This window comes from Lissotriton vulgaris, chromosome 1_1 (assembly GCF_964263255.1).
Source record: "Lissotriton vulgaris chromosome 1_1, aLisVul1.2, whole genome shotgun sequence".
Lineage (NCBI taxonomy): Eukaryota > Metazoa > Chordata > Amphibia > Caudata > Salamandridae > Lissotriton > Lissotriton vulgaris.
This window is the reverse complement of record NC_141685.1, coordinates 850,143,963-850,166,720: the sequence shown is the minus strand read 5'-3', so window position 1 is coordinate 850,166,720 and position 22,758 is coordinate 850,143,963. Positions and strand designations below refer to the sequence as shown.

Sequence of the window (22,758 nt, the reverse complement as noted above, 5' to 3'; positions counted from 1 at the left end):
TTATCGGCCTGACCTCCTGCTCATGAACTCGGGTGGTCTGTTAATTGCAGGGCAAATCGCGTTAAAAGGATATCTGCCCCTACCAATACTGTGAAGGCTTTGCACTTTCCTTCTACATTGTGATGCCTGCTTGTTTGTTTGCTTGACACGCGAATAATTATTTATTTAATTAACAGAGTGAAACCATACCATCATCTCACCTGGGAATGTACTACAAGGTGCTGCGCTGTTACTGTGACTCAATTTGTGCATGACAAGTGGTTCTCTACTGATAATGTCAACGAGGATAGCTTTATCTGTTCATGCCTGACCCTAAAATGGCCGACACTTGTGACGTCCCCATTGGAAATTATGGGCCGAGTTTGAAATTGCTTGAATAATGCGAGGAATTGCATGGAAGTGCTTGTAAATACCTGGATCTTTCTACCTCTGGTGCTGATTCTGTATATCTGGTTCTTTGGTTACCTGGGCATCTGGGTGAGCCGCTTTTACCATGCTGCATCCATCAGGGTCAGTCTTGGCCCACTAAGTCGTAACCTGGATCAGATCTCTCGAATACCTTAACTCCTCCAGGACTATAACTATCTTCAGTTCACACAACCAGTTCAGGCCTTTAAATAGCGAAACCAGCCATCCATTCAATTTCCTGCACTTTAATTCCCTCCCACCCTTCTCTACTCCTTCTCATCCTCCTGCCTCTCCCTCCCACCCTTCTCTACTCCTTCTCATCCTCCTGCCTCTCCTCTTAAGTCTACTCACCCCTTCCCCTCCTCCGTCCTCGTTTCCTTCCTTCTCATCCTCCTGCCTCTCCCTCCCACCCTTCTCTACTCCTTCTCATCCTCCTGCCTCTCCTCTTAAGTCTACTCACCCCTTCCCCTCCTCCGTCCTCGTTTCCGACTGTCTTCCTCCTTCACCTTCCTTTCTCTACACCTTTTCCTTCCTCCTGTCTTTTTCCTTCCGCTTCTTTAATTTTCCTGTCCCCTTTCAGTTATCATTCGCCTCATCTGCATGATACCTTACTGTCTCTGCCACTGACTCACACCAACCATCTATGACCTCGAAACACATCCATGCACAGCTGAACAAAGTTAGCATTTCAAATAGGATCCTCCCGCCAGGTTTCTTCACACTTTCCTCTCACTCGTCAACCCCAAAAACAACCCAGCATACCCTATCACTCCAGATTCGATCACATAAACATGTATTAGCAAGGCTACTGGACTTTACACTGCACATTGGCAGAAAATATATCTGATCACATCATACCACATGGCTTAGTACACACTGCACAAGGACCACTAGACGGAGCCATCCTGCTTAATGAATGGTTTGAAATTCCACATTTTAACAGTATAGCGTCTACCTTCTTTTCATACACGCCTAGCTCACCATCTCGCCACAACACTATACATACAACCGTCCGTTGGGCCCATCTCTCACTGACTCTAGTTTTTTTAACTCTTACAAATCCACTCGTTAAGTCTCATTACAAGGTACGTTCATTTGTAAGTGGGGCCTAGACGCAACGAGCAGGGTGTGTACGTTAGAATCTGCCTCGCCCCGGGCATGTGAACGAGCGAGCAAAGTCTACCCACCTCCAGCCACGAGCACCCGGTGAAATCTTATCAGCTGTCCACGGACAGGGAGGATTACTTCACTCCCTTGGAAACCAGGCGAAGAATTCCACTGATTTCGACATCGGAGTGAAAAACACAAACATCGCAGTTTAAGGTGACATTTCCTTGTGGGAATACACCATTATCTGCTTTAAAAGCCGACTTCCCATGGGAATTGCTTCTTGATTAAATCTAGCTCCTTGATTTTATATAGCGCTAAATTGCGCACTGCTGTTGTTTCTAAGAACTGAAAATAATACAGACCATGACCACGGCCTCACTTCGCAAGTTTACAAATGCTAAGTGCTGCGAATAACTGGACTAAATCCCAACGTAGCGTGCGCTGAAGGATGGAAGGCAGAGCTGGCCTTGCGCGGATTCTTACTTGTGAGCTGAAGCATACTTACATTGTTTACATTTAAAGAGCGTGGGACTCGGTAAACACATCTTTATATGGCAGGGGAAAGATATTAAAAGGATCGGCGACTTAATCTGTGTCCCCAGCAAGAAATGCAGAGAAGTCGGAACATAATTCTAGGGGCATGCGTGCAGCCCACGGCTAAGCGCTTGTCGCCGTAAGTTACACCCTAAAACACTGACCTGCCCAACATACCAAGCATCTAAGCCAGGTACAAGCCCCCTCTCTCTCGCTCTCTGCTCTGACTGTCATTACAGAACCAAGACAGGGTGTGGCTTAAAGCTCAGATTTACCGGCTCCGTGCTTTGGACGTCTGCTGAACATCCTGTGATTCAGCGCAAATCACTTACTCACCCCTTGCTTGCTACAAAAGAATGTGTCCCTGTATGATATAACTGCTGCAGCATCACTCAGCGCTACCCCAGCATCACTCAGCGCTACCCCAGCATCACTCAGCGCTACCCCAGCATCACTCAGCGCTACCCCAGCATCACTCAGCGCTACCCCAACATCACTCAGCGCTACCCCAGCATCACTCAGCACCACCACATTATCACTCAGCACCACCCCAGCATCACTCAGCACCACCCCAGCATCACTCAGCACCACCACATCATCACTCAGCACCACCACATCATCACTCAGCACCACCACAGCCCCACTCAGCACCACCACAGCATCACTCAGCACCACCACAGCACCACCATAGCATCACTCAGCACCACCACAGCATCACTCAGCACCACAATAGCATCAACCAGCGCCACCCCAGCACCACTCAGCTTACCACATCATCAGTCAGCGCTACCCCAGCATCACTCAGCACCACCACATTATCACTCCGCGCTACCCCAGCATCACTCAGCACCACCACATTATCACTCAACATCACTACAGCATCACTCTGCTCCACTACAGCATCACTCTGCACCACCACAGCATCACTCAGCACCACCACAGCATCACTCAGCACCACCACAGCATCACTCAGCACCACCACAGCATCACTCAGCACCACCACAGCATCACTCAGCACCACTCAGCACCACCACATTATCACTCAGCACCACCAGGTTATCACTCAGCACCACCACGTTATCACTCAGCACCACCACATTATCACTCAGCACCACAAGCTGGAATGTGGAGAAAGGCAGGAGAGAACGTTGGGATCGGTGGCCTGCTCCTGGTCTCTGTATCGTGATACTAAATGCCAGTTCTGGATATCTTGACTAGAGAGGCATTTACATTCATATCTGATGTCTGTGTTTCTCTACTTTACATGGCCATCATACTCCAATATTCTATTTGGTTTCAGCGCTATTGATTTCCCGTCATCAAGAGTCTTTGGTGTGGGGGTGGAGAGGTGGTGTGGGTGGGGGCAGATCAGTATCCTTTCTTGGGTCTTCTTTATTTTTCACTGGTTACACTATGTATCTGTTTCTTTGCCATTATATGCTCACATGAGCCATGTTGGATCCATTGGAAATATACCTGCAAAAATGTATAACATTTGTTTGAAAGAATAATGACTAGACTTCAACATTGACTAATGATGGAATGATTATGTATTTCTTTTTTAAATGTTCTGTAACGTGGGGTGCATACGTGATGCTGAATGAGAAGCTTATATAAAGGGAATATGAAATATTAGTGATGGACAATAGGTGTGCCTTTTCATCAATTATATTTGATTTGTATCCCAGTTTGCTTGTTCAAATGCAAAACTGGCAGAGTTTACTATCTGAGTGATTCACTTGAACGTCTCACGTTTTTATATTTTTAACTGTTTTATTTTAGGTTGTGGTAAAACTGCCTTCCAAGAGTGAATTTTATATGAAGATTATACATAGGTATATTTTTTTATTTTTTTTTATAGGGTGGCAGGCCAGTTGCTCTAATCTTGACTCCTACAAGAGAGTTGGCCATTCAGATTGAGCACCAGGCGAAGGAACTGATGACCGGACTTCCCAATATGAGAACTGCGCTTTTGGTAGGGGGAATACCTCTGCCGCTTCAGCTGCATCGATTAAAGCAGAGTATACAGGTCAGTTATTTTAGGCATTGAAATAGCAATCTGGCAGCAACTGGGTGATCTGCTTTTTTATTTTGTTCAATGTATGTGATCTTTATTCAACCAAATCCCTGCCCTACTAAATGCAATTTAGTCCTCCCTGGACTGGAAACCAGCATCCTAGGACTGGTTTCGGGCTTTTAGCTCCCATCAGCCAGGATAGCTTGACTCCAGTGGCATGTTGAGCACGGGGCCCACGTCTAGGCATACCCGTCCCACTCGGGGTGACGAATGCAAAAAGAGCAATAGATGGACAGAATGCAGTACAATGTCATACATTCACCCCAGCACAGAGATCTGGGTCTAAATCCATCGTTTTTTTGCTCACCATGCCATTCCAGTTTGGACCCAGCCATATGCAAATCAGTCTTGACCCTGAGCCCAATGGGAACAGTCCAGCCCGAACTGCCAAGCCAGGTCCTCCCCGGACTGGAAACAAGCATCCCCGGCCCGGTTTCGGGCTTTCAGCCCTCATCAGCCAGGATAGCTTGACTCCAGTGGCATGGTGAGCAAGGGACCCACATCTAGGCATACCCGTCCCACTCTGGGTGACAATGCAAAAAGAACAATTGATGGACAGAATTCAGAACAATGTCATACATTCACCCCAGTACAGAGATCTGGGCCTAAATCAATCTTTTTTTGCTCACCATGCCATCTGCAATTGCAGGCTGGGAGCCATTTTTCCTTTGTCACACTCAGGGTGGCACAAACCGTGCTGCAGCCCTGGGTGGACACTCTGCCTTACATGCCTTGGGTACCATATACTAGGGACTTATAATAATTAAGCCAGTACTTGCCATTTGGGTATAGCCATTTTGATATGCACTTTTGTAATGGGTCAGAACACAGGCACTGAGTTCAGGTTAGCAGGCCTCGGTCCGCACTCAGTCGAAAAACCAGCTGCTTGTACTCCAAATGTGGGCAAAAAAGTGGGGAGAAACATGCAAAAAGCTGGTTTCCTCACATCCGATAATTATAACTTGTGCCCTAAAGTAACTAACTCGTGCCCCCACCAAGCAGTATTCAGATGTTGCAGTGATGGTGCCAGTGATATCTTAGAAAATGTTATTAGTGATGTAATATGGAAGGTAATTAGCAGTGCATGGCGTGGGCACGAGTTTTAGTTTTTTTCCCATTTTTAAATATTCTGAATGTCTCCAATCAATAGCTCTGCCATACTTTTCTTTTCAATCCCCCCAACACCAGCATATTGTTTTGCAAATCGTACTTTAAAAATTTGATGATAAAACTGCACTTGGGTATTCTTTTTAATGGGCACAGTATTTGAAGTGAGCAAGGTATCTTTTATTAGGCTTTTGCTTCTACTTTTACGGATAAAAAGCATAATCTTTTAGATGTATTGCATTATGTTTCTTCTGCATTGTTGTTATCTTTCATAAATATATATGCAGCTTGATCCTTGCTTTTAAGTTCGCCATGAGTCCATTTTCAAGCCCATTATGTTCTCCAGAAAAAAATCTTATGAAAGTGCTAGAGCTATGGTCTTTCTTTGATTAGTGCAGTATACTCCAACAATACTGAGTTGCCACCAAATTTGCTGTTTGGTGGTCCTAAACTAATACCAGGGAAGCTGCTCTTTCAGGTTTTAGATAACCTTTGTTGTGGGTCGGTTTGGTCAATCCTTTCTCCAAGTAGTAATTCTCTTGTGGGAACTGGCTGACAAAGTTTGCTCATTCAAACATGGCAGTCTTTTAGAACTATTCTTGAAAGGAGTTCAGTTTCATATTGTGTGCATTTGTAGGAAAAATGGTAATGCATCGAAGTCTTAAGAATTCAGTTGTTTGGACATCAATAGTTCTTCTCGCATATGTCCAATCCTTGACAATGGTTTCTTAAGTGATAATGCAAAGCTTGTTACAAAGAGGCAGTTCCCTTTTAAGGTTATGTTGTGGGGATGGATTCAGATGATTTGGGGTCATCTTTCATGGTGCCGTGTCCATTGATTGTTTGCAAATTTAACTCTTGTGTAGAATAATCCACTACATTACTTCCCACAAACTAAAGTGCAGCCTCAAAAATCATACTAGGAATTTGTGCTAGTGGGCTTATTATTATGGGGCTTTTTGTAGATTTTTGAGAGGAATGAGTTGCCTCTCAAAAAATGTTTTTCATCTTCTTGCACTACACTACAAATGATAAGTGGAGATCTGTAAGAAAAGTATTTTCTCTTATAGAAAGTGCATTTGTAAAATGTAAATTTATATAACATAACGGATGTATTTCTAAACTGCACATTTAGCCCTAGGGACAGGTTAGTGCTAACAGTTGTTGATAGTTTGTGTAGATCTGTATGCCTTACATGTCTTGTAACGTCCCAAGTACGCGGTTGTCATGGGGACAGTGCAGTCATCTAGGTTTTTTCAAACATTAATTTTACCAGCTCTAGATGTGAAACCAAACACAAATCGCTAGCAAGAGCAGTCGGACCTAACAAAAACAAGCATTTGCAATGCAATAGGTCTCGCATTAGGAAAGTTTGAGGTATTGGTATTGTAAATGACACATTTTTTATTTATTTTTATTTTTGAAAATAGCGAAATTAATAGCTTTGTCATTTACAATGCCAATAGTTATAACTTTTGCAAATGTGACACCTATAGCATTTGTAATGCAAAATGTGTTGTAATTACGTGACTTACATGTATTGATATTACAAATAACAATGTTTCTTTATTTTTTTAATTATTAATACTTAAATAAAAGTTATTGTAATTTATAATGGCAAAAGCTTAAACTTTTTTGAAGATTATGTTCCGTGTATTTCATTGTGACGAAAATCCAGGAATAGAAGTGAAATATTAACCTTCTTTTATTTTTAAAAAAATCTTTTTTTAAAACCTTTATTACAATAAAAGGAATACAGTTGCAGACCTACAACCACAGGGGCCGGCCGTCAGCAATCAAAACCAAAGTTGCAATGTTACACAGCTCATCAGCCGACAACCCGTGGGCCCGGCAGTGATGTCGTACAACATTGTAGAGAACCTGTGGCGATAGGGAGGATAAATGAAAGGATTCACATTTTACATTTTATAAAACAAACACAATTTCGAGGCAATAAACTATATAGTAAGTGGCCGTCCCAGGCAGGAGGGGGAGCGATCCTAGCTAAATGAATATATTTGATGAAGGATTGAGGGTCTCGGGGAGGGAGGGGGGCCGAGAGCAGGCAAGCAAATCATAAACAATAGGATGTAAGAGCCAGGGAATGCATGGTCACGGGGACAGAGGAATGTCAGAGACTTCTACAAAAGGGGGGTGCAAATCTCTCCACGATATGAGTTCCATTGGCTCCATATCCTCCCCCACTTCTTGGGCCTACCCCGGGCAACATACACAATCTTTTCTCTGAACATGCACCAGTCCATGTTTTCTTTCCATGTTGAGACTAGCGGTGCCCTCTGAGACCCCCACAGTTGGGCTATGTCCCTTTTCGCTATCATATTGCCAAGGGTGGCCCATTGAGTCTGAGCAACGCTATAGTCATTTGGCTCCCAGACATTCAACAAACAGCGTCTGGCTTCTGGCAATAACGAAACACCCGTCACCTCTTCCATAACAGCATGCACACGGTTCCAAAATACCACAACATCCGGACACTCCCATAAAATATGAAGAAAGGTAGCAAGCATACCGCAGCCACACCTGCACAACCCATCCACAGAATAGCCCTTACACATCAGGCGTGGACCTGTGACATAGACTCGGTGTAAAATCTTCAGTTGCACCAGCCGGAGACGCGCCGGAATCGCGACCTCCTTGGGGGAAGATATCGCAGCCTGCCAGTCTTCATCATCCAATTCCAGTCCATCGTTGGTCCAAGCCCCCCGAAGCTGTACGAGTAGGTCCGAATAATCATTAATAAGTTTCTTGTAGATGAGAGAAATAGTGCTATTGGGGACGCATCCGTCAAGCACTCTATCTTCCAGAGGGAGAGGACTCTGGAATAGTGGTTCCGACTGGAAAGACCGACTCAAGCGCGTGGCGGATCTGGATATAACGAAGGTGCTCCCTATCACTTAATGCGTATTCCCGTTGGAGTTCATCGAAAGTTTTGATTCTGTTCTTGACCCAGAGATCTCCGACAGTACTAATACCAATGAGGTCCCATTTGTCGAATCCTTTTGTCGTCCAGAGACTGCCCAGTCTCTCTGCCACGTAAAGCGGGATAGGTCTAGTCAGTCTATCTGACCACCCCGTGGCAGCGGTTGCACTACCCCACACCCGTACCGCAACCCCGGTGGGGCCAGTCAGATTCTTCCTAGCCGATCTAGAGTAGAGCGCCCTATTGTAGTTACCTCCTGGTAACTGCCATCTATCCATTTCGAACGCGGGATTTAGGACTGGGCCGTACATTGCGTGGTTGACTGCACTTAATTGGGATGCCCAATAGTATCGTTTGATATCGGGCAACGCTATGCCTCCGTCATACCAGGGCAAAGTCAGTTTCGCCAATGCAATGCGAGGCTGCCCGCCCCACACAAGTTTCCTCTGGAGGCCCTCAATCTCGCGGAAATAACTGGCAGGCACCAAATCAAGCGTGTTTTGGATGGCGTACAGGAATCGGGGAATAGACATCATCTTAAAAAGAGCCACTCTCCCCACCGGGGACAGCGGCAAGCCACACCACGCCGTAACGTCTGATCTAAGCCGGAGGAGCGGAGGAAGCAAATTCCTCTCATAACGTGCAGCGGAGTCCAACGATATATAAATCCCCAGATACTTAAAACCGACGTGCGAAATCGGTATCGGACAGATACGGGGCAAGGGAGGCAATTCTCCAGTAAGCGAGTAAATACAGGACTTGGCCCAATTAATTACCAAGCCAGAATTCCTCCCGAAGGAACTCAACATGTCGAACAGTACCCCTAATGACTTTCGAGGGGAAGTTAGGTACAGCAAAATATCATCCGCATACAACGATATACGATCCTCAAAGTCAGGGGACCACCGAATACCCTTGAGCGATGGTTCCCACCGAAGCCACCCGGCAAGGGGTTCAAGGGCGAGCGCGAAGAGCAATGGTGACAAGGGGCAGCCCTGCCGCGTGCCTCTTCCGAGAACAAAAGGTTCCCGAGGCCCTAACGTTGACCACCACCTGGGCCAGCGGTTGCTCATACAGGAGTCTAACCCACCTGATGAAACTGGGGCAAAACCCGAATTTTGCAAGGGCCGCCCACAAGTACGGCCATTCCACCGTGTCGAAGGCCATCGAGGCATCCAAGGAAACCAAGATGGCCGGCTCACGAAGCGACCCCGCCCTTTCCAATACGCCATGTAGACGGCGAAGGTTGAGCGCGGTATTTCGATGGGGAATGAACCCCGACTGATCTGGGTGTATCAAGTCGCTGATCACCTTTATCAGCCGATTTGCCAAAAGTTTTGCAAAAATCTTTGGCTCGGCGTTCAGAAGCGATATCGGCCTATATGATGTACATTGGTCACGGGGCTTCCCGTCTTTGTGGATGACAACAATGGACGCTAGTCTCTGATCTCGGGGAAGAGATCCGATATCTCGCGATTCCAGAAACATTTAACGAAGATGCGGCGCCATTTTGACAGGACACAACTTATACAGCTCGATCGGGATGCCGTTCGGGCCTGAGGCCTTCCCCGAGCGAATGGAGCGGATAGCGAGCGCTATTTCATCGGTGGAAAATTCCGCCTCCATAAGCTCCTTGTCCGACTCAGACAGGCTAGGCAGCGCGATATCTCTGAGTAGCAAATGTGAGTCTTCCTCCGATCTGTCCGAAACCGGCGCGTAAACCTTCTGAAAGTGCTGGGCAAAGACTCCAACTATCTCAACCGGGTCCACAACCCACTCCCCATCCGCTCTTTCTACAACAGGCACCACACGATTCAATCTTTCTCTTTTATCCAACCAAGCAATCAATTTTCCCGCTTTATCACCAACATCATACAGACGCCCCTGTTGCTCACGACTCATTACCGTGGCCGCATCAGTCACCAGAGCCCTGTAGTCAGACTGTTTAAGGGCTAAAACATGCAACCCCACAGGTGTAACCCCAGATTCTAATTCAACTTCCAAAGCAGTAATTTCATTCTCCAGACGTACCACCTCCTCATTTTTGCTTTTCTTTGCACTGGCGATCAAGGACAAGGTCTGACCATGAATCACAGTCTTATAGGCCTCACATAGTGAGATGGAAGAGGTCACAGACCCCACGTTCTCAGCAAAGTAATAGTCCATGCATTTGACCACCTCGGCTCTAGTTTTAGGATTACGAAGGTGCCAGGGGTTAATCGGAGCCACCCGGCCCTCAGCTCCCAGCTGCATATCAATAGTAAGCCAGAGTGAGGAGTGGTTTGAGATTCCCCTGGCTAAGTGTCGAATTTCTATCACAGAGTCCACCTGCACCGCCGGTATTGGGATATAATCAAGCCTCAAGAGACTCCCATGTGCTCCCGAATAGAAGGTATATTGTGCCTGTCCGGGGTGCAGTTGCCTCCAACAATCCACTAGACCCAGTGCGTCCAGGAAGTTGCCCAGCCATGTTTGTGATTTCGGGAGAACCCTGGGGGAACTACGATCCTCACTACCACAGACAACCGAGTTAAAGTCACCACCTACAACTAGCATACCTTCGGGGAGACCCAGAACCACCCTTCCCAGATCAGAAAATGTCGTGGACTGCAAGCCTGGCGGGACATATACAGAAAGTACGGAGATCGTCTTCCCCTCCCAGCGGCCCGTAATAGCCGCATATCGGCCCCTATTGTCGCGCACAGTGTCGTCTATCTCCAGGGGGAGGGAGCTCCTGACAAGAACGCCCGCCCCCCTCGACCCAGTAGTGAATCCGGAGTGTGCCACAAGACGATAGCCCCATCTATTGAATGCATGGCATGTGTTCCCTATCAGATGCGTTTCCTGCAACAACACTATATCCGGGGAAAGACGCTTCAAGAATTGCAATACTATCCCCCGCTTTATCCTATCACCCAGACCATTGACATTCCAACTCAGCACCCTCGGGCCCCTACCCCCCATCCCAGAAATAAGAACAATGCCCCCCCCCCCACGAAGAAACAGGCACAAAAAACGAAATATTCAGCAAAGCGTGACCTCGAAATAAACAAAGAAACAAGTACCACCCCCAGAGAAATCCCAAAAAACACCCCCCCCCCCACCCTGCACCCCTGCGGTAAACTAAAAACCACCCCAACTTGCAGTGTGCCTGTCGCCCCATTAAACTAATCTACAAAAAGAGAGAAGAAACCCCTAGAGGAGGAAGAGTCCCGATATATGCACACAAGAGTCATCGAACCACTGCTATAAGTCTATAGATCTCGCACGCCGGTGAGGCCTTACTCCTCCTGTTCCTCCAGGCCACCTTCGGCGCCCCTCGATTGTTCCGGGCGATCTCGCTGTGTCGGCAAGGTATCGAGCCAGTCACTGACAACCTCAGGGCAGTCAAAGAAGAGCGCACGTTCCTCATATTCAATCCTCAATCGGGCCGGGAAAAGCATGGTGTACTTCAGCCCCATGTCTCTAAGTAGCCGTTTCACCCCCAGGAAACCCATGCGTTGCTTCTGCCCAGCCTGTGTAAAATCCGGGTAAAAACTGATCGATGCATTTTCGAATTTTGTGGGACCATTAGTTCGTGATGCTTGAAGAATAGCGTCTGAAGAATAGCGTCTCTGTCCCGAAAATTGAAAATCCTGGCTATGATAGGCCGCGGGGCAGCACCCAATTTAGGCTTCCCGCCGGGTACTCTGTCAGCACGCTCCACTGTGAAGAAGTTACTGAGGCCCTTGGGTATTAAGTGATTCAATACGAGGTCCTCCACAAGTAGATCTGTAGATAATTCAGTGGGCTTCTCCGGAACACCGCTGATGTGGACGTTGTTGCGCCTAGCCCGGCTCTCGAAATCATCCAGCCGACGGACAAACAAGTCGTTAGATGATCGGAGATTGCGAACTTCGGTCTGAAGATCAGAAACATCAGTAGAGACTTGCAGTCTTAATATCCAGGGACTTGACCCGCTCATTGGTCTTCGCGAGGTCAGTCCTGATTAAGTTAACTTCGATCGCCACTGTGTCAATCTTCAAAGCCAGTTTCTTGTACTGCTGGCCCATAGATGTCTTCACACTTGCAATGGCGCCCATGACGTCCCTCAATGTCAGTTCTTCAGTCGCGGGAGAGCCATCTCCAGTCTCGTCCAGAACCTTACCCACACCACTTAGGCTTTGTTATGCTATGCTTTGTTATTCTATTTTTTGTTCTGCTATGCTAAGCTTTGTTTTGTTATGCTATGCTATGTTGTATTTTGTTATGCTATGCTATGTTGTGTTTTGTTATGCTATGTTTTGTTGTTTTGTTATGCTATGCTATGTTATGTTATGTTTTGCTATGCTATGTTTTGTTATGTATGCTATGTTTTGTTGTGTTTAGTTATACTATGCTTTGTTGTGTTTTGCTATTTTTTGTTATGCTATGTTTTATCTTATGCTATGTTTTTTGGTGTTTTGTTATGCTATGTTTTGTTGTGTTTTATTATGCTACGCTCTGTTTTGCTATGCTACGTTTTGCTATGCTATGTTTTGTTATGCTATGCTATGTTTTGTTATGTTATGCTAAGCTTTGTTTTGTTATACTATGTTTTGTTGTGTTTTGTTATGCTATGTTATGTTTTGCTATGCTTTGCTATGTTTTGTTATGTATGCCATGTTTTGTTGTGTTTTGTTATACTATGCTTTGTTGTTTTTTGCTATGCTATGTTTTGTTTTGCTATGCTTTGTTATGTTTTGTTATGCTATGTTTTGTTCTGCTATGCTTTGTTGTGTTTTGCTATGCTATGTTTTGTTATGCCATGCTATGTTTTGCTATCCTATGCTTTTTTTGTTATGCTCTGCTGTGTTTTGTTATGCTATGCCATGTTTTGTTATGTTATGCTATGCTGGTGAGGGTGTGTGAGGGTGAGAGGTGTGAGGGTGAGAGGGTGTCCGAGGGTGAGAGGGTGTGCGAGGGGGTGTGAAGGTGTGTGAGGGTGGGTGAAGGTGTGTGAGGTGAGGGTGAGTGTGTGTGAGGGTGAGTGAGGGGTGTGAGGGTGGGTGAAGGTGAAGGTGTGTGAAGGGGTAGATGTTAAATACGCATATGCCAGCTGCTGGGTCTTCATAAACCATTTTGCATTTTGTTACTGCTCAACTTGAATTTCTGTAGACGGCGTCCCGTCTGTACAGATATGGCTGCAGTATGTCAGACTTTGGGGAGGAAGGGGGGAGAGGGTCTGCCAAGACTATTAACATCATAAATATGTAATAATTGTTCATGAAAACTTAATCCCCATCGGCTTTTAGAATACTATTTAATAAATTATGTATTTATGCTGTGGCGCAGTTCCTTTTAATAGTTCTGGTTAGGAAAGTTCCAGTAAAGCCTCCAAAACAACGTAGCAAAAAAAAAAAAATACAGTGTTTGATCCCAAATGAACAGTGAACTGTTTTCTTAACGTGGTGGCTGCTGACACTTCGAGATCCGAGGCGTTTAATAGAACGACAATGCATTTGCAGATATTTCCCCACAGTCTTTGAGTAAAATAACTCTGGGCTGTTGATACGGCGCACAGCCTGCCAGGGAACAGCTGGGGGCACACTGTGAACTTAATGAACAACGCAGCGGGGCACCGCCGCATCCTATACTGCGCCTGGATGCTCCTACGAGCCTCCGGCGGCCAAGCATATTTTCTATAAAAAAAAAATATCGATCTAAAAAGATTCGCATAAATGCTCCCAACTCAGAAGCATCTTACTATCCATACTCTTCAAGGCGCATAGGATTTACACGTATGATAGATAGGACATCAGAAAAGGCACATGTCATCAGAGTTCGAGGGATTTTGATTTCCGTTATGAAAAAGTTAAGAAACATTTTGACAGATGAAGGTTAAACACAATTTGTAAAAAAAACGGAAAGGCCTGACTGAAGTGAGCTAAATGTTTTTAGCAGAACACGTTTTAGGGTTTTCTTTGCGCCACATTTCACTTAATTGTGCTCCCGTCACCCGTGAAGCACCGCGAGCAACTGGGTCATTACCTACCGCGTGGCTAGAAACCAAAATGGGCGCAACACTGCTGGCCTCTCCACCGGATAACCCCTTTGCTTCCTGGTATTTGTAGTGCGAGTAGCACAAAGAACCGGAAAGTTCAAAGTATATCACCTTGGTTGGTGCAAGTCTGTTCTAGAAAGTTCAATCATCTCTAGACCCGAGATATGGCCCGGGTTTCGGGATTTATATCCCTCATCAGTAGAGAAAGTTCAGGGGTGGTGAAGAAAGCCGCCGTAGAACGCGTGGCTTCTCGTGAGCGGTCAGGTATGCACGCGCTCACGGCGCCTCGCCCTCATTTGCCTGCAGATTAAGCAGGCAGAGAGAAAATTAATTTGAGAGAATTGACAGTGACAGCCTAACAGCTGACTGGGTCTCAGGAGGTCCACTGGGGACGTGAGCTAGGATGTTCCTAATTGCAGAGAGGGGCTCACAAATCAAACGAATAAACAATCCTAAATGAATAAGTGTTCATCTCTCCTCTTTAGAGGAGTATTTATACAAGGATCCTATGTGCGCATTATGCCTAAAGCACCCTAAGATGGTTCAGGCCTCAGTTCAGTTAGGAACGCTAAACCTTGTGTTTCCATTATAGTACAGAAGGGTCTGCATGAGAGAATGCCTTTTGTGGCATCGACAGCTAGGCCCCAAAATGAGGGCAGGCCTAGCCAATTACAGAGCACATGTGACACTCTAAGATATAGGTGAGTTGTTTCATTGCTAAAGGCATTCCACCAGTGTGCAGAACCCGCTCACCAGTGTGAGGATGAAGTACTCAAAGAAGCTGTACCCGTTGTGTTTTATGGCTATTTCATTGGCTGACGAGTCTTACAATTGGCTGGCGGTTCTTTTTGAGTACAACTTACTGTAACTTCATCCCCATGCAGCAGGCAAATTCAATGCAAGTGAAATGTAAGCATTTTTGTGACGGTGGAGCATACCTTCTGGTGTTGGCTCTTCTAGCTCCTCGTGGAACATTGTGCTTTCTGATATGGATGCAATCCACGCAAGACCAGCTGCAGTACAGCAGTGCAAGGGAACATTTACCAGTGAGGGAATAGTGCGCTGCAATGCTCAGGCAAATGAGGTCACTTCTATATCCCGGTCTGTTCCACATGTGCATTACAGCTCTTCATTGCATCCAAATCCTTCTGCAAGACTGGTATGATTAGCGGCATCAAACTACTGTGCCACAACATGGCTGGGACCCATGTCTTTCCATCATAGTAAAGTTTCTGCAAAGGACCCCTTCAGCCATACACCCCTCTCTACCCACTACTGCAGGCCCATGACCCCTTACGTCTGAAAAACCTCCCTCGTCATACCACAAAACTCTGGTATAATGAGAACGCCTTAGAAACAGGATCAACAAGAGGCGGCCGTATGTTACGAGCGAGGCCTGAAACGCAGACGAAAGAGGTGGGCTCAGCTTTGATAGGGAGGAAAGTTCCTTGGAGCCTGCGAGGATCCGGGAGATGCCCCACCTTTGTGCCAGGCTCGCGGTGACGTAGCTCGTCCGGAGCGCGGCATCTTGGAGGCAGTTTGGTGTGGGTAGTGGAGAGCCCAGAAGAAAGCAGGGATTCTGGGACTGCTGGGGTTCCCGGCAGAGAGCAGGCAAGGCATAATGGTGCAAGCGAGGAAGGTCCTCCAACTCACAGACCATCCCATGACGCGACGTAAAAGCCCTGTGAGTGGGGGGCAGTGGTGGGGGTGGTGGTGGGGGGTGTGCGTGTGTGGGTGTAGCTGTGTGTGTGTGTGCGTGTGTGTAGCTGTGCGTGTAGCTGTGCATGTGCATGTGTATGTGTGTGTGTGTCTCTGTGTGCGTGTGTGCGCGCGCGATTTCGAAAGCCTGACTTGCTCTGAATGTGGGACAGGGGATGTGCACGGCGCCGGCCTGGACAGGCAATGAAATCGCCGAGGGTAAGCGCGTGCCCATCCCCTGTCCAACATCCCGGCAAGTCGACAACAATAGGTCTTTCGCTGGATTCAGCGCTTCGCGCTGCTAACACCAGCGAGACCTAAAAAAAGAATATCCCAGTGCATGCCCAACCACATGACTTCAGAAAGTAAATGCATTACTGCGCCCTGGTTTACTGAAAGCCTTCTGTGACTTTCCAATTTTTACAATAGATTCCCCAGGCGAATTTCATAATTGGTATTGTGTCTAGGACATTTGAAATTGTTGTTTTTGAATTCCTTTTACGTGTACCTGGTGCATTTTCAGAAAATTCAGCGTGTGGTCTTGTTATTCAGCTTCTCAAAATAAGTTTAGTTTAATGATGATCTGATTTGCAACTGGTAGTCCTTATGACCTACATATGTGTATCAAGGCCCTTCTGTAGTGATAAGTCCAGTTTTGAAACATATTACCATCATTGTGTTTACCCCATCTACCATGTCATAAGTGCCTGGCCTTTTTCTCGGAAATCCTGCATCACCAGGTTGAAGGGAGACTACAGAGGGGTGAGGAAGGTAAATGAGGACTGTGATGAGGAGCAGTAGGGCTTGGTGTAATAACGATACTGGAAGGTTAACTGAGTGTTCCCACCTTTTCCTTGTTCCTTTTCATGGTCCACCCATTCTGAGGATATGCAAAGAAGTTCTCATTCTTCAATGCACATCTTTCAACAGTTTTAATATAAGTTAAATGCAAATTGTTCATCTTGAAGTTTAATTATAGTAAAACGTAATTAATGTAAATGGCCTGGTATTCCTGGACATACTAAATCCTTTTATACAGCAGTTCCCGTCTTGCAACTGAGCCAAGACGTTCTCTTGGCAGCTGATAGCATGATTTTCAAAAGCTGTTGTACTTAGAATTAGTCTGTATATTAATACGTTTGAAGCCCGTCTGATTTTGTTTTGTCTTTCTCTCATGAGCTCACTCCGTATCTGCTCATCTGAATAGAGAAACATGTAGCCATATGACCAATTCTAGAACCTTCTAAAATTGGGTTTAAATGTGTCTGCTGTTCCTCTTTAGGAAGCTCAATCCATCTATGCAAGGGAATTCACTGCATCATTTTTAGGTCGAGTGTCAGCGAAGAACCTATTGTTTTTGCTTTCGGGGGAATCTGAGACAGCGTTCGGCCACGCGCCTCTGCTGTCTCAGATTCGACCTCGAGGGCGCGCACGGCGCCGTGCACATCCCCTGCCTCCCATTTACAGCCTCTCTCAATCACACACAGCCACAGTCACACATACGCGCACACACACATACACCCACGAAGGCACAATGCATCGGGACACACATGTACACACGCACAGCTAACAGCCACACATATACAGACACACACAGTTACACCCACACACGCTCCCCACCCCCCCACTCACCGGGCTCTTCTTGTTTCCAAGGCTGCCGTGCACATCCCCTGTCCCGCACACACACACACGCAGGCACACACACACACACAGGCATACGCACGCACACTGCATACACACACGCGCACACAGACCGCCGCCGCCCCCCCCGCCGTCGCACACATACACACACGCGCGCGCACACACACACACACACAAGCGCACCAAGACCCCCCCCCCCCCTCCTGCCCCCCTACAACTAAGGCCCACTTACCGGCACTCCGGACATCTGCAGCCTCCGCGGGGCTCTTCCTCTGACCAGGCACTCCGTGGACGCGGGCTTCACAAAACGGAAGTCCCGCCCCACGATAGGTTTCGGTTTTGTCAGTGCGCGCGCAGGTCTTGTCTCTAGAAATTGCCGTATTCTTCATCCTCAACGGAAAGAAATTAACAAGCGTGAGACGTGCAAACCCACTAATTACTACTGGGTAAATATAATTCTTGCTACTTGTTAACACTGCCACCAAATGTGAACGTTTGTAAGGATCACAGATTTTGGGGTTATTTGTAGATGCTCTCATCCAGAAGTGCTTTTCGGGCGCTGCGAGCAGATACTAATATGTTCTGAGGAGTAATTGCAGGAGTTTCAAAGCAAGATCTATGAATCACCACGCGCATGAACCACGCCGTGTATTTTTACATTTCCAGATAGGCGGCTCACAGCACACATTCATATCGCGTGGAGCTGAATGTGAACCGACTCCAAGATTACCAACTTGACGCAGGCTGAGCAAGGGTAATAAATAGCCAGCTTCTGACGAGGTGAGCAGCGCGGGAAAGTACGTAATTCATATCACGCTTTCAATCAGGCAAACAAAGCAGCACGATAATGCCAAAGTGGGTGTGGAAAGGCCGTCCTTCCAAACACAACTGGCGTTCAGGAAGTGCTTAATTTGCTCGCGGGCTTCAGAGCTCTGCCTGTCGCTGGACAGCAGCTGTGCACACACACAACGCCTCTTTTGCTCATGGGCTTCAGAGCTGTGCCCGGCGCCGAACAGCAGATGTGCACACGCACAGCGTCTCGCACGGGGTCTCTTTTGCTTGCAGGCTTCAGAGCTGTGCCCGGCGCCCTGGCACTTCTCATGCACGCTGCTAAACTAATGTTTACCCAACACCCTCCTACGGCGTCTAACTGCTGATACCATCTCACCTGTGAAGCAACAAGCAGATGTGGATACGCAGGTGTTAAATGCCTTTCAACTACTGTGCCCCTAGTTCTAGTTGCAGCGCCACTGCTCCCGCACCCCTACTTCCAGCGCTATGCACATACTCCTATGTACTGTGCCCCCCTCTGGTGCAGTGTGTACTCCCCAAGCTCCGGTGGCCTAGTCGGACTTCCCTAGCGACACCTCACCAGCAGACACCCATGCACACGCTCCATGTTCTCCTTGCCTCTAGGCCGCAACCTCCCTCCTGTATCTTTCATTGAACAACAGAAACCCGAGCGGGGTGAAAACCTCCACCGGGCCGGACGCAGCACACCTTGAGGGGGGCCGCTGCGGCCCCTCCGCTCTCACTCGACATGGCACGGCTGGTGTGGCCGGCGGTCCTGCTGCTGCTCCTGGCCTCCACGGACACAGGTAAGGCGGATCAATGAATGTTGTTAGCAATGCCAGGCCGCGAGCGAGCCTCCAGGCAGCTGTGCACGACTCTGTGATAGCCCGACAGGTTAATGCACCTTTCGTGTTCATGCATGTGGTCGGTAGCTAGCCTGTGGGCCATTAACGTGGAATGCCCGACTTGGGCTTTCAGCAACCCAAAGCTGAAGAACTGCTTTTGTTATCCACCACCCTTCCGCAACAATACCTGCCTCTACACATGCTCTTTAACACTAGCGCACGCAGCACAGTGACACACGAGCTAACATGCAGGTGTGTATGCATGTGTTTTAATGCGGGTGTAAGCCCCAGGCACCTGCTTAGATTGTAACCATCAGAGATGTTTAAATAAATCGCAGATCACATCGAAAGTCCGGGAAGACAGCTAATTTAGTAGGCGTGCTGTCTTCATCATTGTGTAACCTGCAGACCTAGTTCGAATCTGAGTAAAACAGCTTGGTTGGTTGACTTGTTTTCTACAGTGGTGTAACTGTCCTGTCATCCGCACCTTACCGGACAAAGGAGAAACAGTAGCCCTCATCCTCCTCGACCTATCAGCGGCGTTCGACACAGTCTCCCACCGCACGCTAATACGCAGACTCTACGATGCAGGAATCCAGGACAAGGCCCTCGACTGGATCTGCTCCTTCCTCTCCGGCAGGACGCAGCGGGTCAGACTCCCCCCTTTCCTCTCGGACCCCACACCGATCGCCTGCGGAGTCCCCCAGGGCTCCTCCCTCAGCCCGACGCTCTTCAACGTCTACATGGCTCCACTTGCCCCCATCGTCAGAACCTACGGACTCAACATCGTGTCATATGCAGACGACACCCAGCTCATCCTCTCCCTATCCAACGAGCCCAACACCGCCAGACGCAACTTTCGAGAAGGCATGGAAGCCGTCGCCAAATGGATGAAAAACAGCTGCCTTCAACTAAACACCAACAAAACAGAAGTACTCATCATGGGCCCAAACCCCGACGCCTGGAGCGACACCTGGTGGCCCACCGCCCTCGGAAACCCGCCAACCCCCACAGACCACGCACGCAACTTGGGAATCATCCTGGACTCCGAGCTCAAAATGGACCGCCAGATCAACTCTCTCATCTTCCTGCTTCCACACCCTCCGCCTCCTTCGTAAGACCTTCAAATGGATCCCCCTCGAACACCGAAAGACAGTCACTCACGCCCTGGTCACCAGCAGACTCGACTACGGCAACGCACTCTACGCCGGAATAAACAAAAACCTCATCCGCAAGCTACAGAACATCCAGAACGCCGCCGCAAGACTGGTCCTCAACCTGCCAAAACACTGCCACATCTCCCAGCACCTGCGCACACCCCACTGGCTCCCCGTCGAGGCGAGAATCACCTTTAAGATGCTCACCCACGCACACAAGGCCCTCCACGGCACCGGACCAGCATACCTGAACAGCCGACTCAAATTCCACGCACCCCAAAGGACCCAACGATCAGCCCAGCTTTCCTACGCCGTGGTCCCCCGCACCAGAAAGACCAGATCGGGAGGCCGCTCCTTCTCCTTCCTCGCGGCCAAAGCATGGAATGCCCTTCCGCTCCACCTCAGACAGACAACATCGCTCCCCATCTTCGCAAGAAACCTCAAAACCTGGCTCTTCGACAGACCCCCTCCTTGATGGAATGGAACCTGCACCCCCCCCCCCCCCCCCCCCCCACCCCTAGCGCCTTGAGACCCTTACGGGTGAGTAGTCGCGCTTTAACAAACTCCTGATTGATTGATAGTTGTAGGCTTGAATATTCTCGGCTCATGAAGTCACTAATTGAATCTTTGCCAACTTCACACTTCCGTTTTTGTTTCTAGTAGATTTTTGCTAAACAATTTCTCAGTTGCTTAAAAATAAATCCATGGCAAGTTTAAAATATTAATGTTAATAGTTACAACCTCTAAGTCTATAAGCAATGTTGGGCCTACCATCCTCCAGCCCTTGTTTTGACGGCATCATGCCGCTAGATCCTTGAGATATAATCCGCGAAATTTGCTGGTGGTACCCAGGGTGAAGCGAGCCCGTATGGGTGGCCGCCAGCTTTCCTTCCATGTTGCCATGGGCTGGAACAATCTCCCAGATAACATTAGGCTGGAAATGAATCATCTCGTATTCAGGAAGCGACTGAAGACATTTCTGTTCCACTGATTGTCTTCTTCTGTCTGTGGTCTTGCAGCGCTGGGATGCCTCAGGGTAGCCATGCGCTATACAAGAGCGTACTCATTCATTCTATCTATCTTTAGTCCTTACTCTATCTATCGCCCTCCCTCTATCTATCTATCGCCCTCCCTCTATCTATCTATCGCCCTCCCTCTATCTATCTATCGCCCTCCCTCTATCTATCTATCGCCCTCCCTCTATCTATTGCACCACCACAGCATCACTCAAGGGCACCACAACATCACTATGTGCTACCACAGCATCACTGAACAGCACAGCATCACTGAACGCCACAGCATCACTAGTCGCCACTACAACATCACTCACTCAGCGCCACCACAGCATCAATCTGTGCAACCATTCAACAAGAACTGGTTCAAATATGTTATCTCAACGTTTCAAGCTGTATTACAAATGTCACAAAAAATTTTAATATTTCACTTCTGTTCTTGGATTTTCGTCACAATAAAGTACACTGAACATAATCTTCACACAATTTATTTACAAAAGTTTAAGCTAGTGCCATTCTGAAATTACAATAACTTATGTAGCATTAATTATAAAAAAAATTAAAACATTCTTATTTGTAATATCAATACATCTAAGTCAGGTAAATACAACACATATTGCATTACAAATGCTATTGGTGTCACATTTGCGGAAGTTAAAACTATTGGCATTGTAAATGACAAAGCTATTTATTTCACTATTTCAGGACCAACACATAACTAAAACATTTGTCATTTACAATACCAATAGCTCAAACTTTCCTAATGCGAGACCTATTGCATTGCAAATGCTTGTTCTGTGTTTGTAGTTTAGTACATTCATTACAGGCTCAACTGAAATAGGTTTTCCCTGACACAGTTGCCAGAAACCCGAAGGGGCTTGGGAGATTACTGGTTCCAAAACACCTGTTAAAGAGGTTAATATAATTGTCCTCCGAAGAATGCCACAGCAAGTCCACATTTTGGGAAATGAAATACCCCCAAATCAATAGGGCATTGTCATTAATGGGTACAAAAGTACCAGAAGAGCCAGCCAACAACGGCTAGGACCAAAAATTATGTAATCAAGGAGTTTTATGGATGTGGACCAGGCACGCATACCTCCAAAGGACCAACACATGTACATATATCATGTGTGTCATAAACCTTGAAAATGATAAATTAGTCATTCCTATTGATACAGGGTCACTCCAGAAGAAGAAACCCTTCAGAAGTTTATCTTGGTGACATTGACACAGTTCAGCACACACTTGCTCTAGCTACAGGGTAGGTGCACAACATCCTGATTCTATCAGGGTATGCTTTCCAGTACTTTAGACCTGAGGAGAGGAACAGGGATCTGACCTGCAATCCAGGCTAGTTTGTAACCAATTGCCAGCGTCGCCCCAGGAAAATGTAAAAACAAGAATCCATGC

The 22,758-nt window shown here is 47.2% G+C and overlaps 1 protein-coding gene across 1 annotated transcript in view; it reads left to right on the top strand.

The window, feature by feature from the left end:
• DDX59 (DEAD-box helicase 59) overlaps positions 1–22,758 on the top strand; it is a 145,513-nt gene that overhangs the window by 33,220 nt on the left and 89,535 nt on the right. Inside the window, exon 2 of the mRNA XM_086957770.1 lies at positions 3,914–4,081. Coding sequence (XP_086813896.1) covers positions 3,914–4,081 — 168 coding nt within the window. The remainder of the gene's footprint in view (positions 1–3,913; positions 4,082–22,758) is intronic.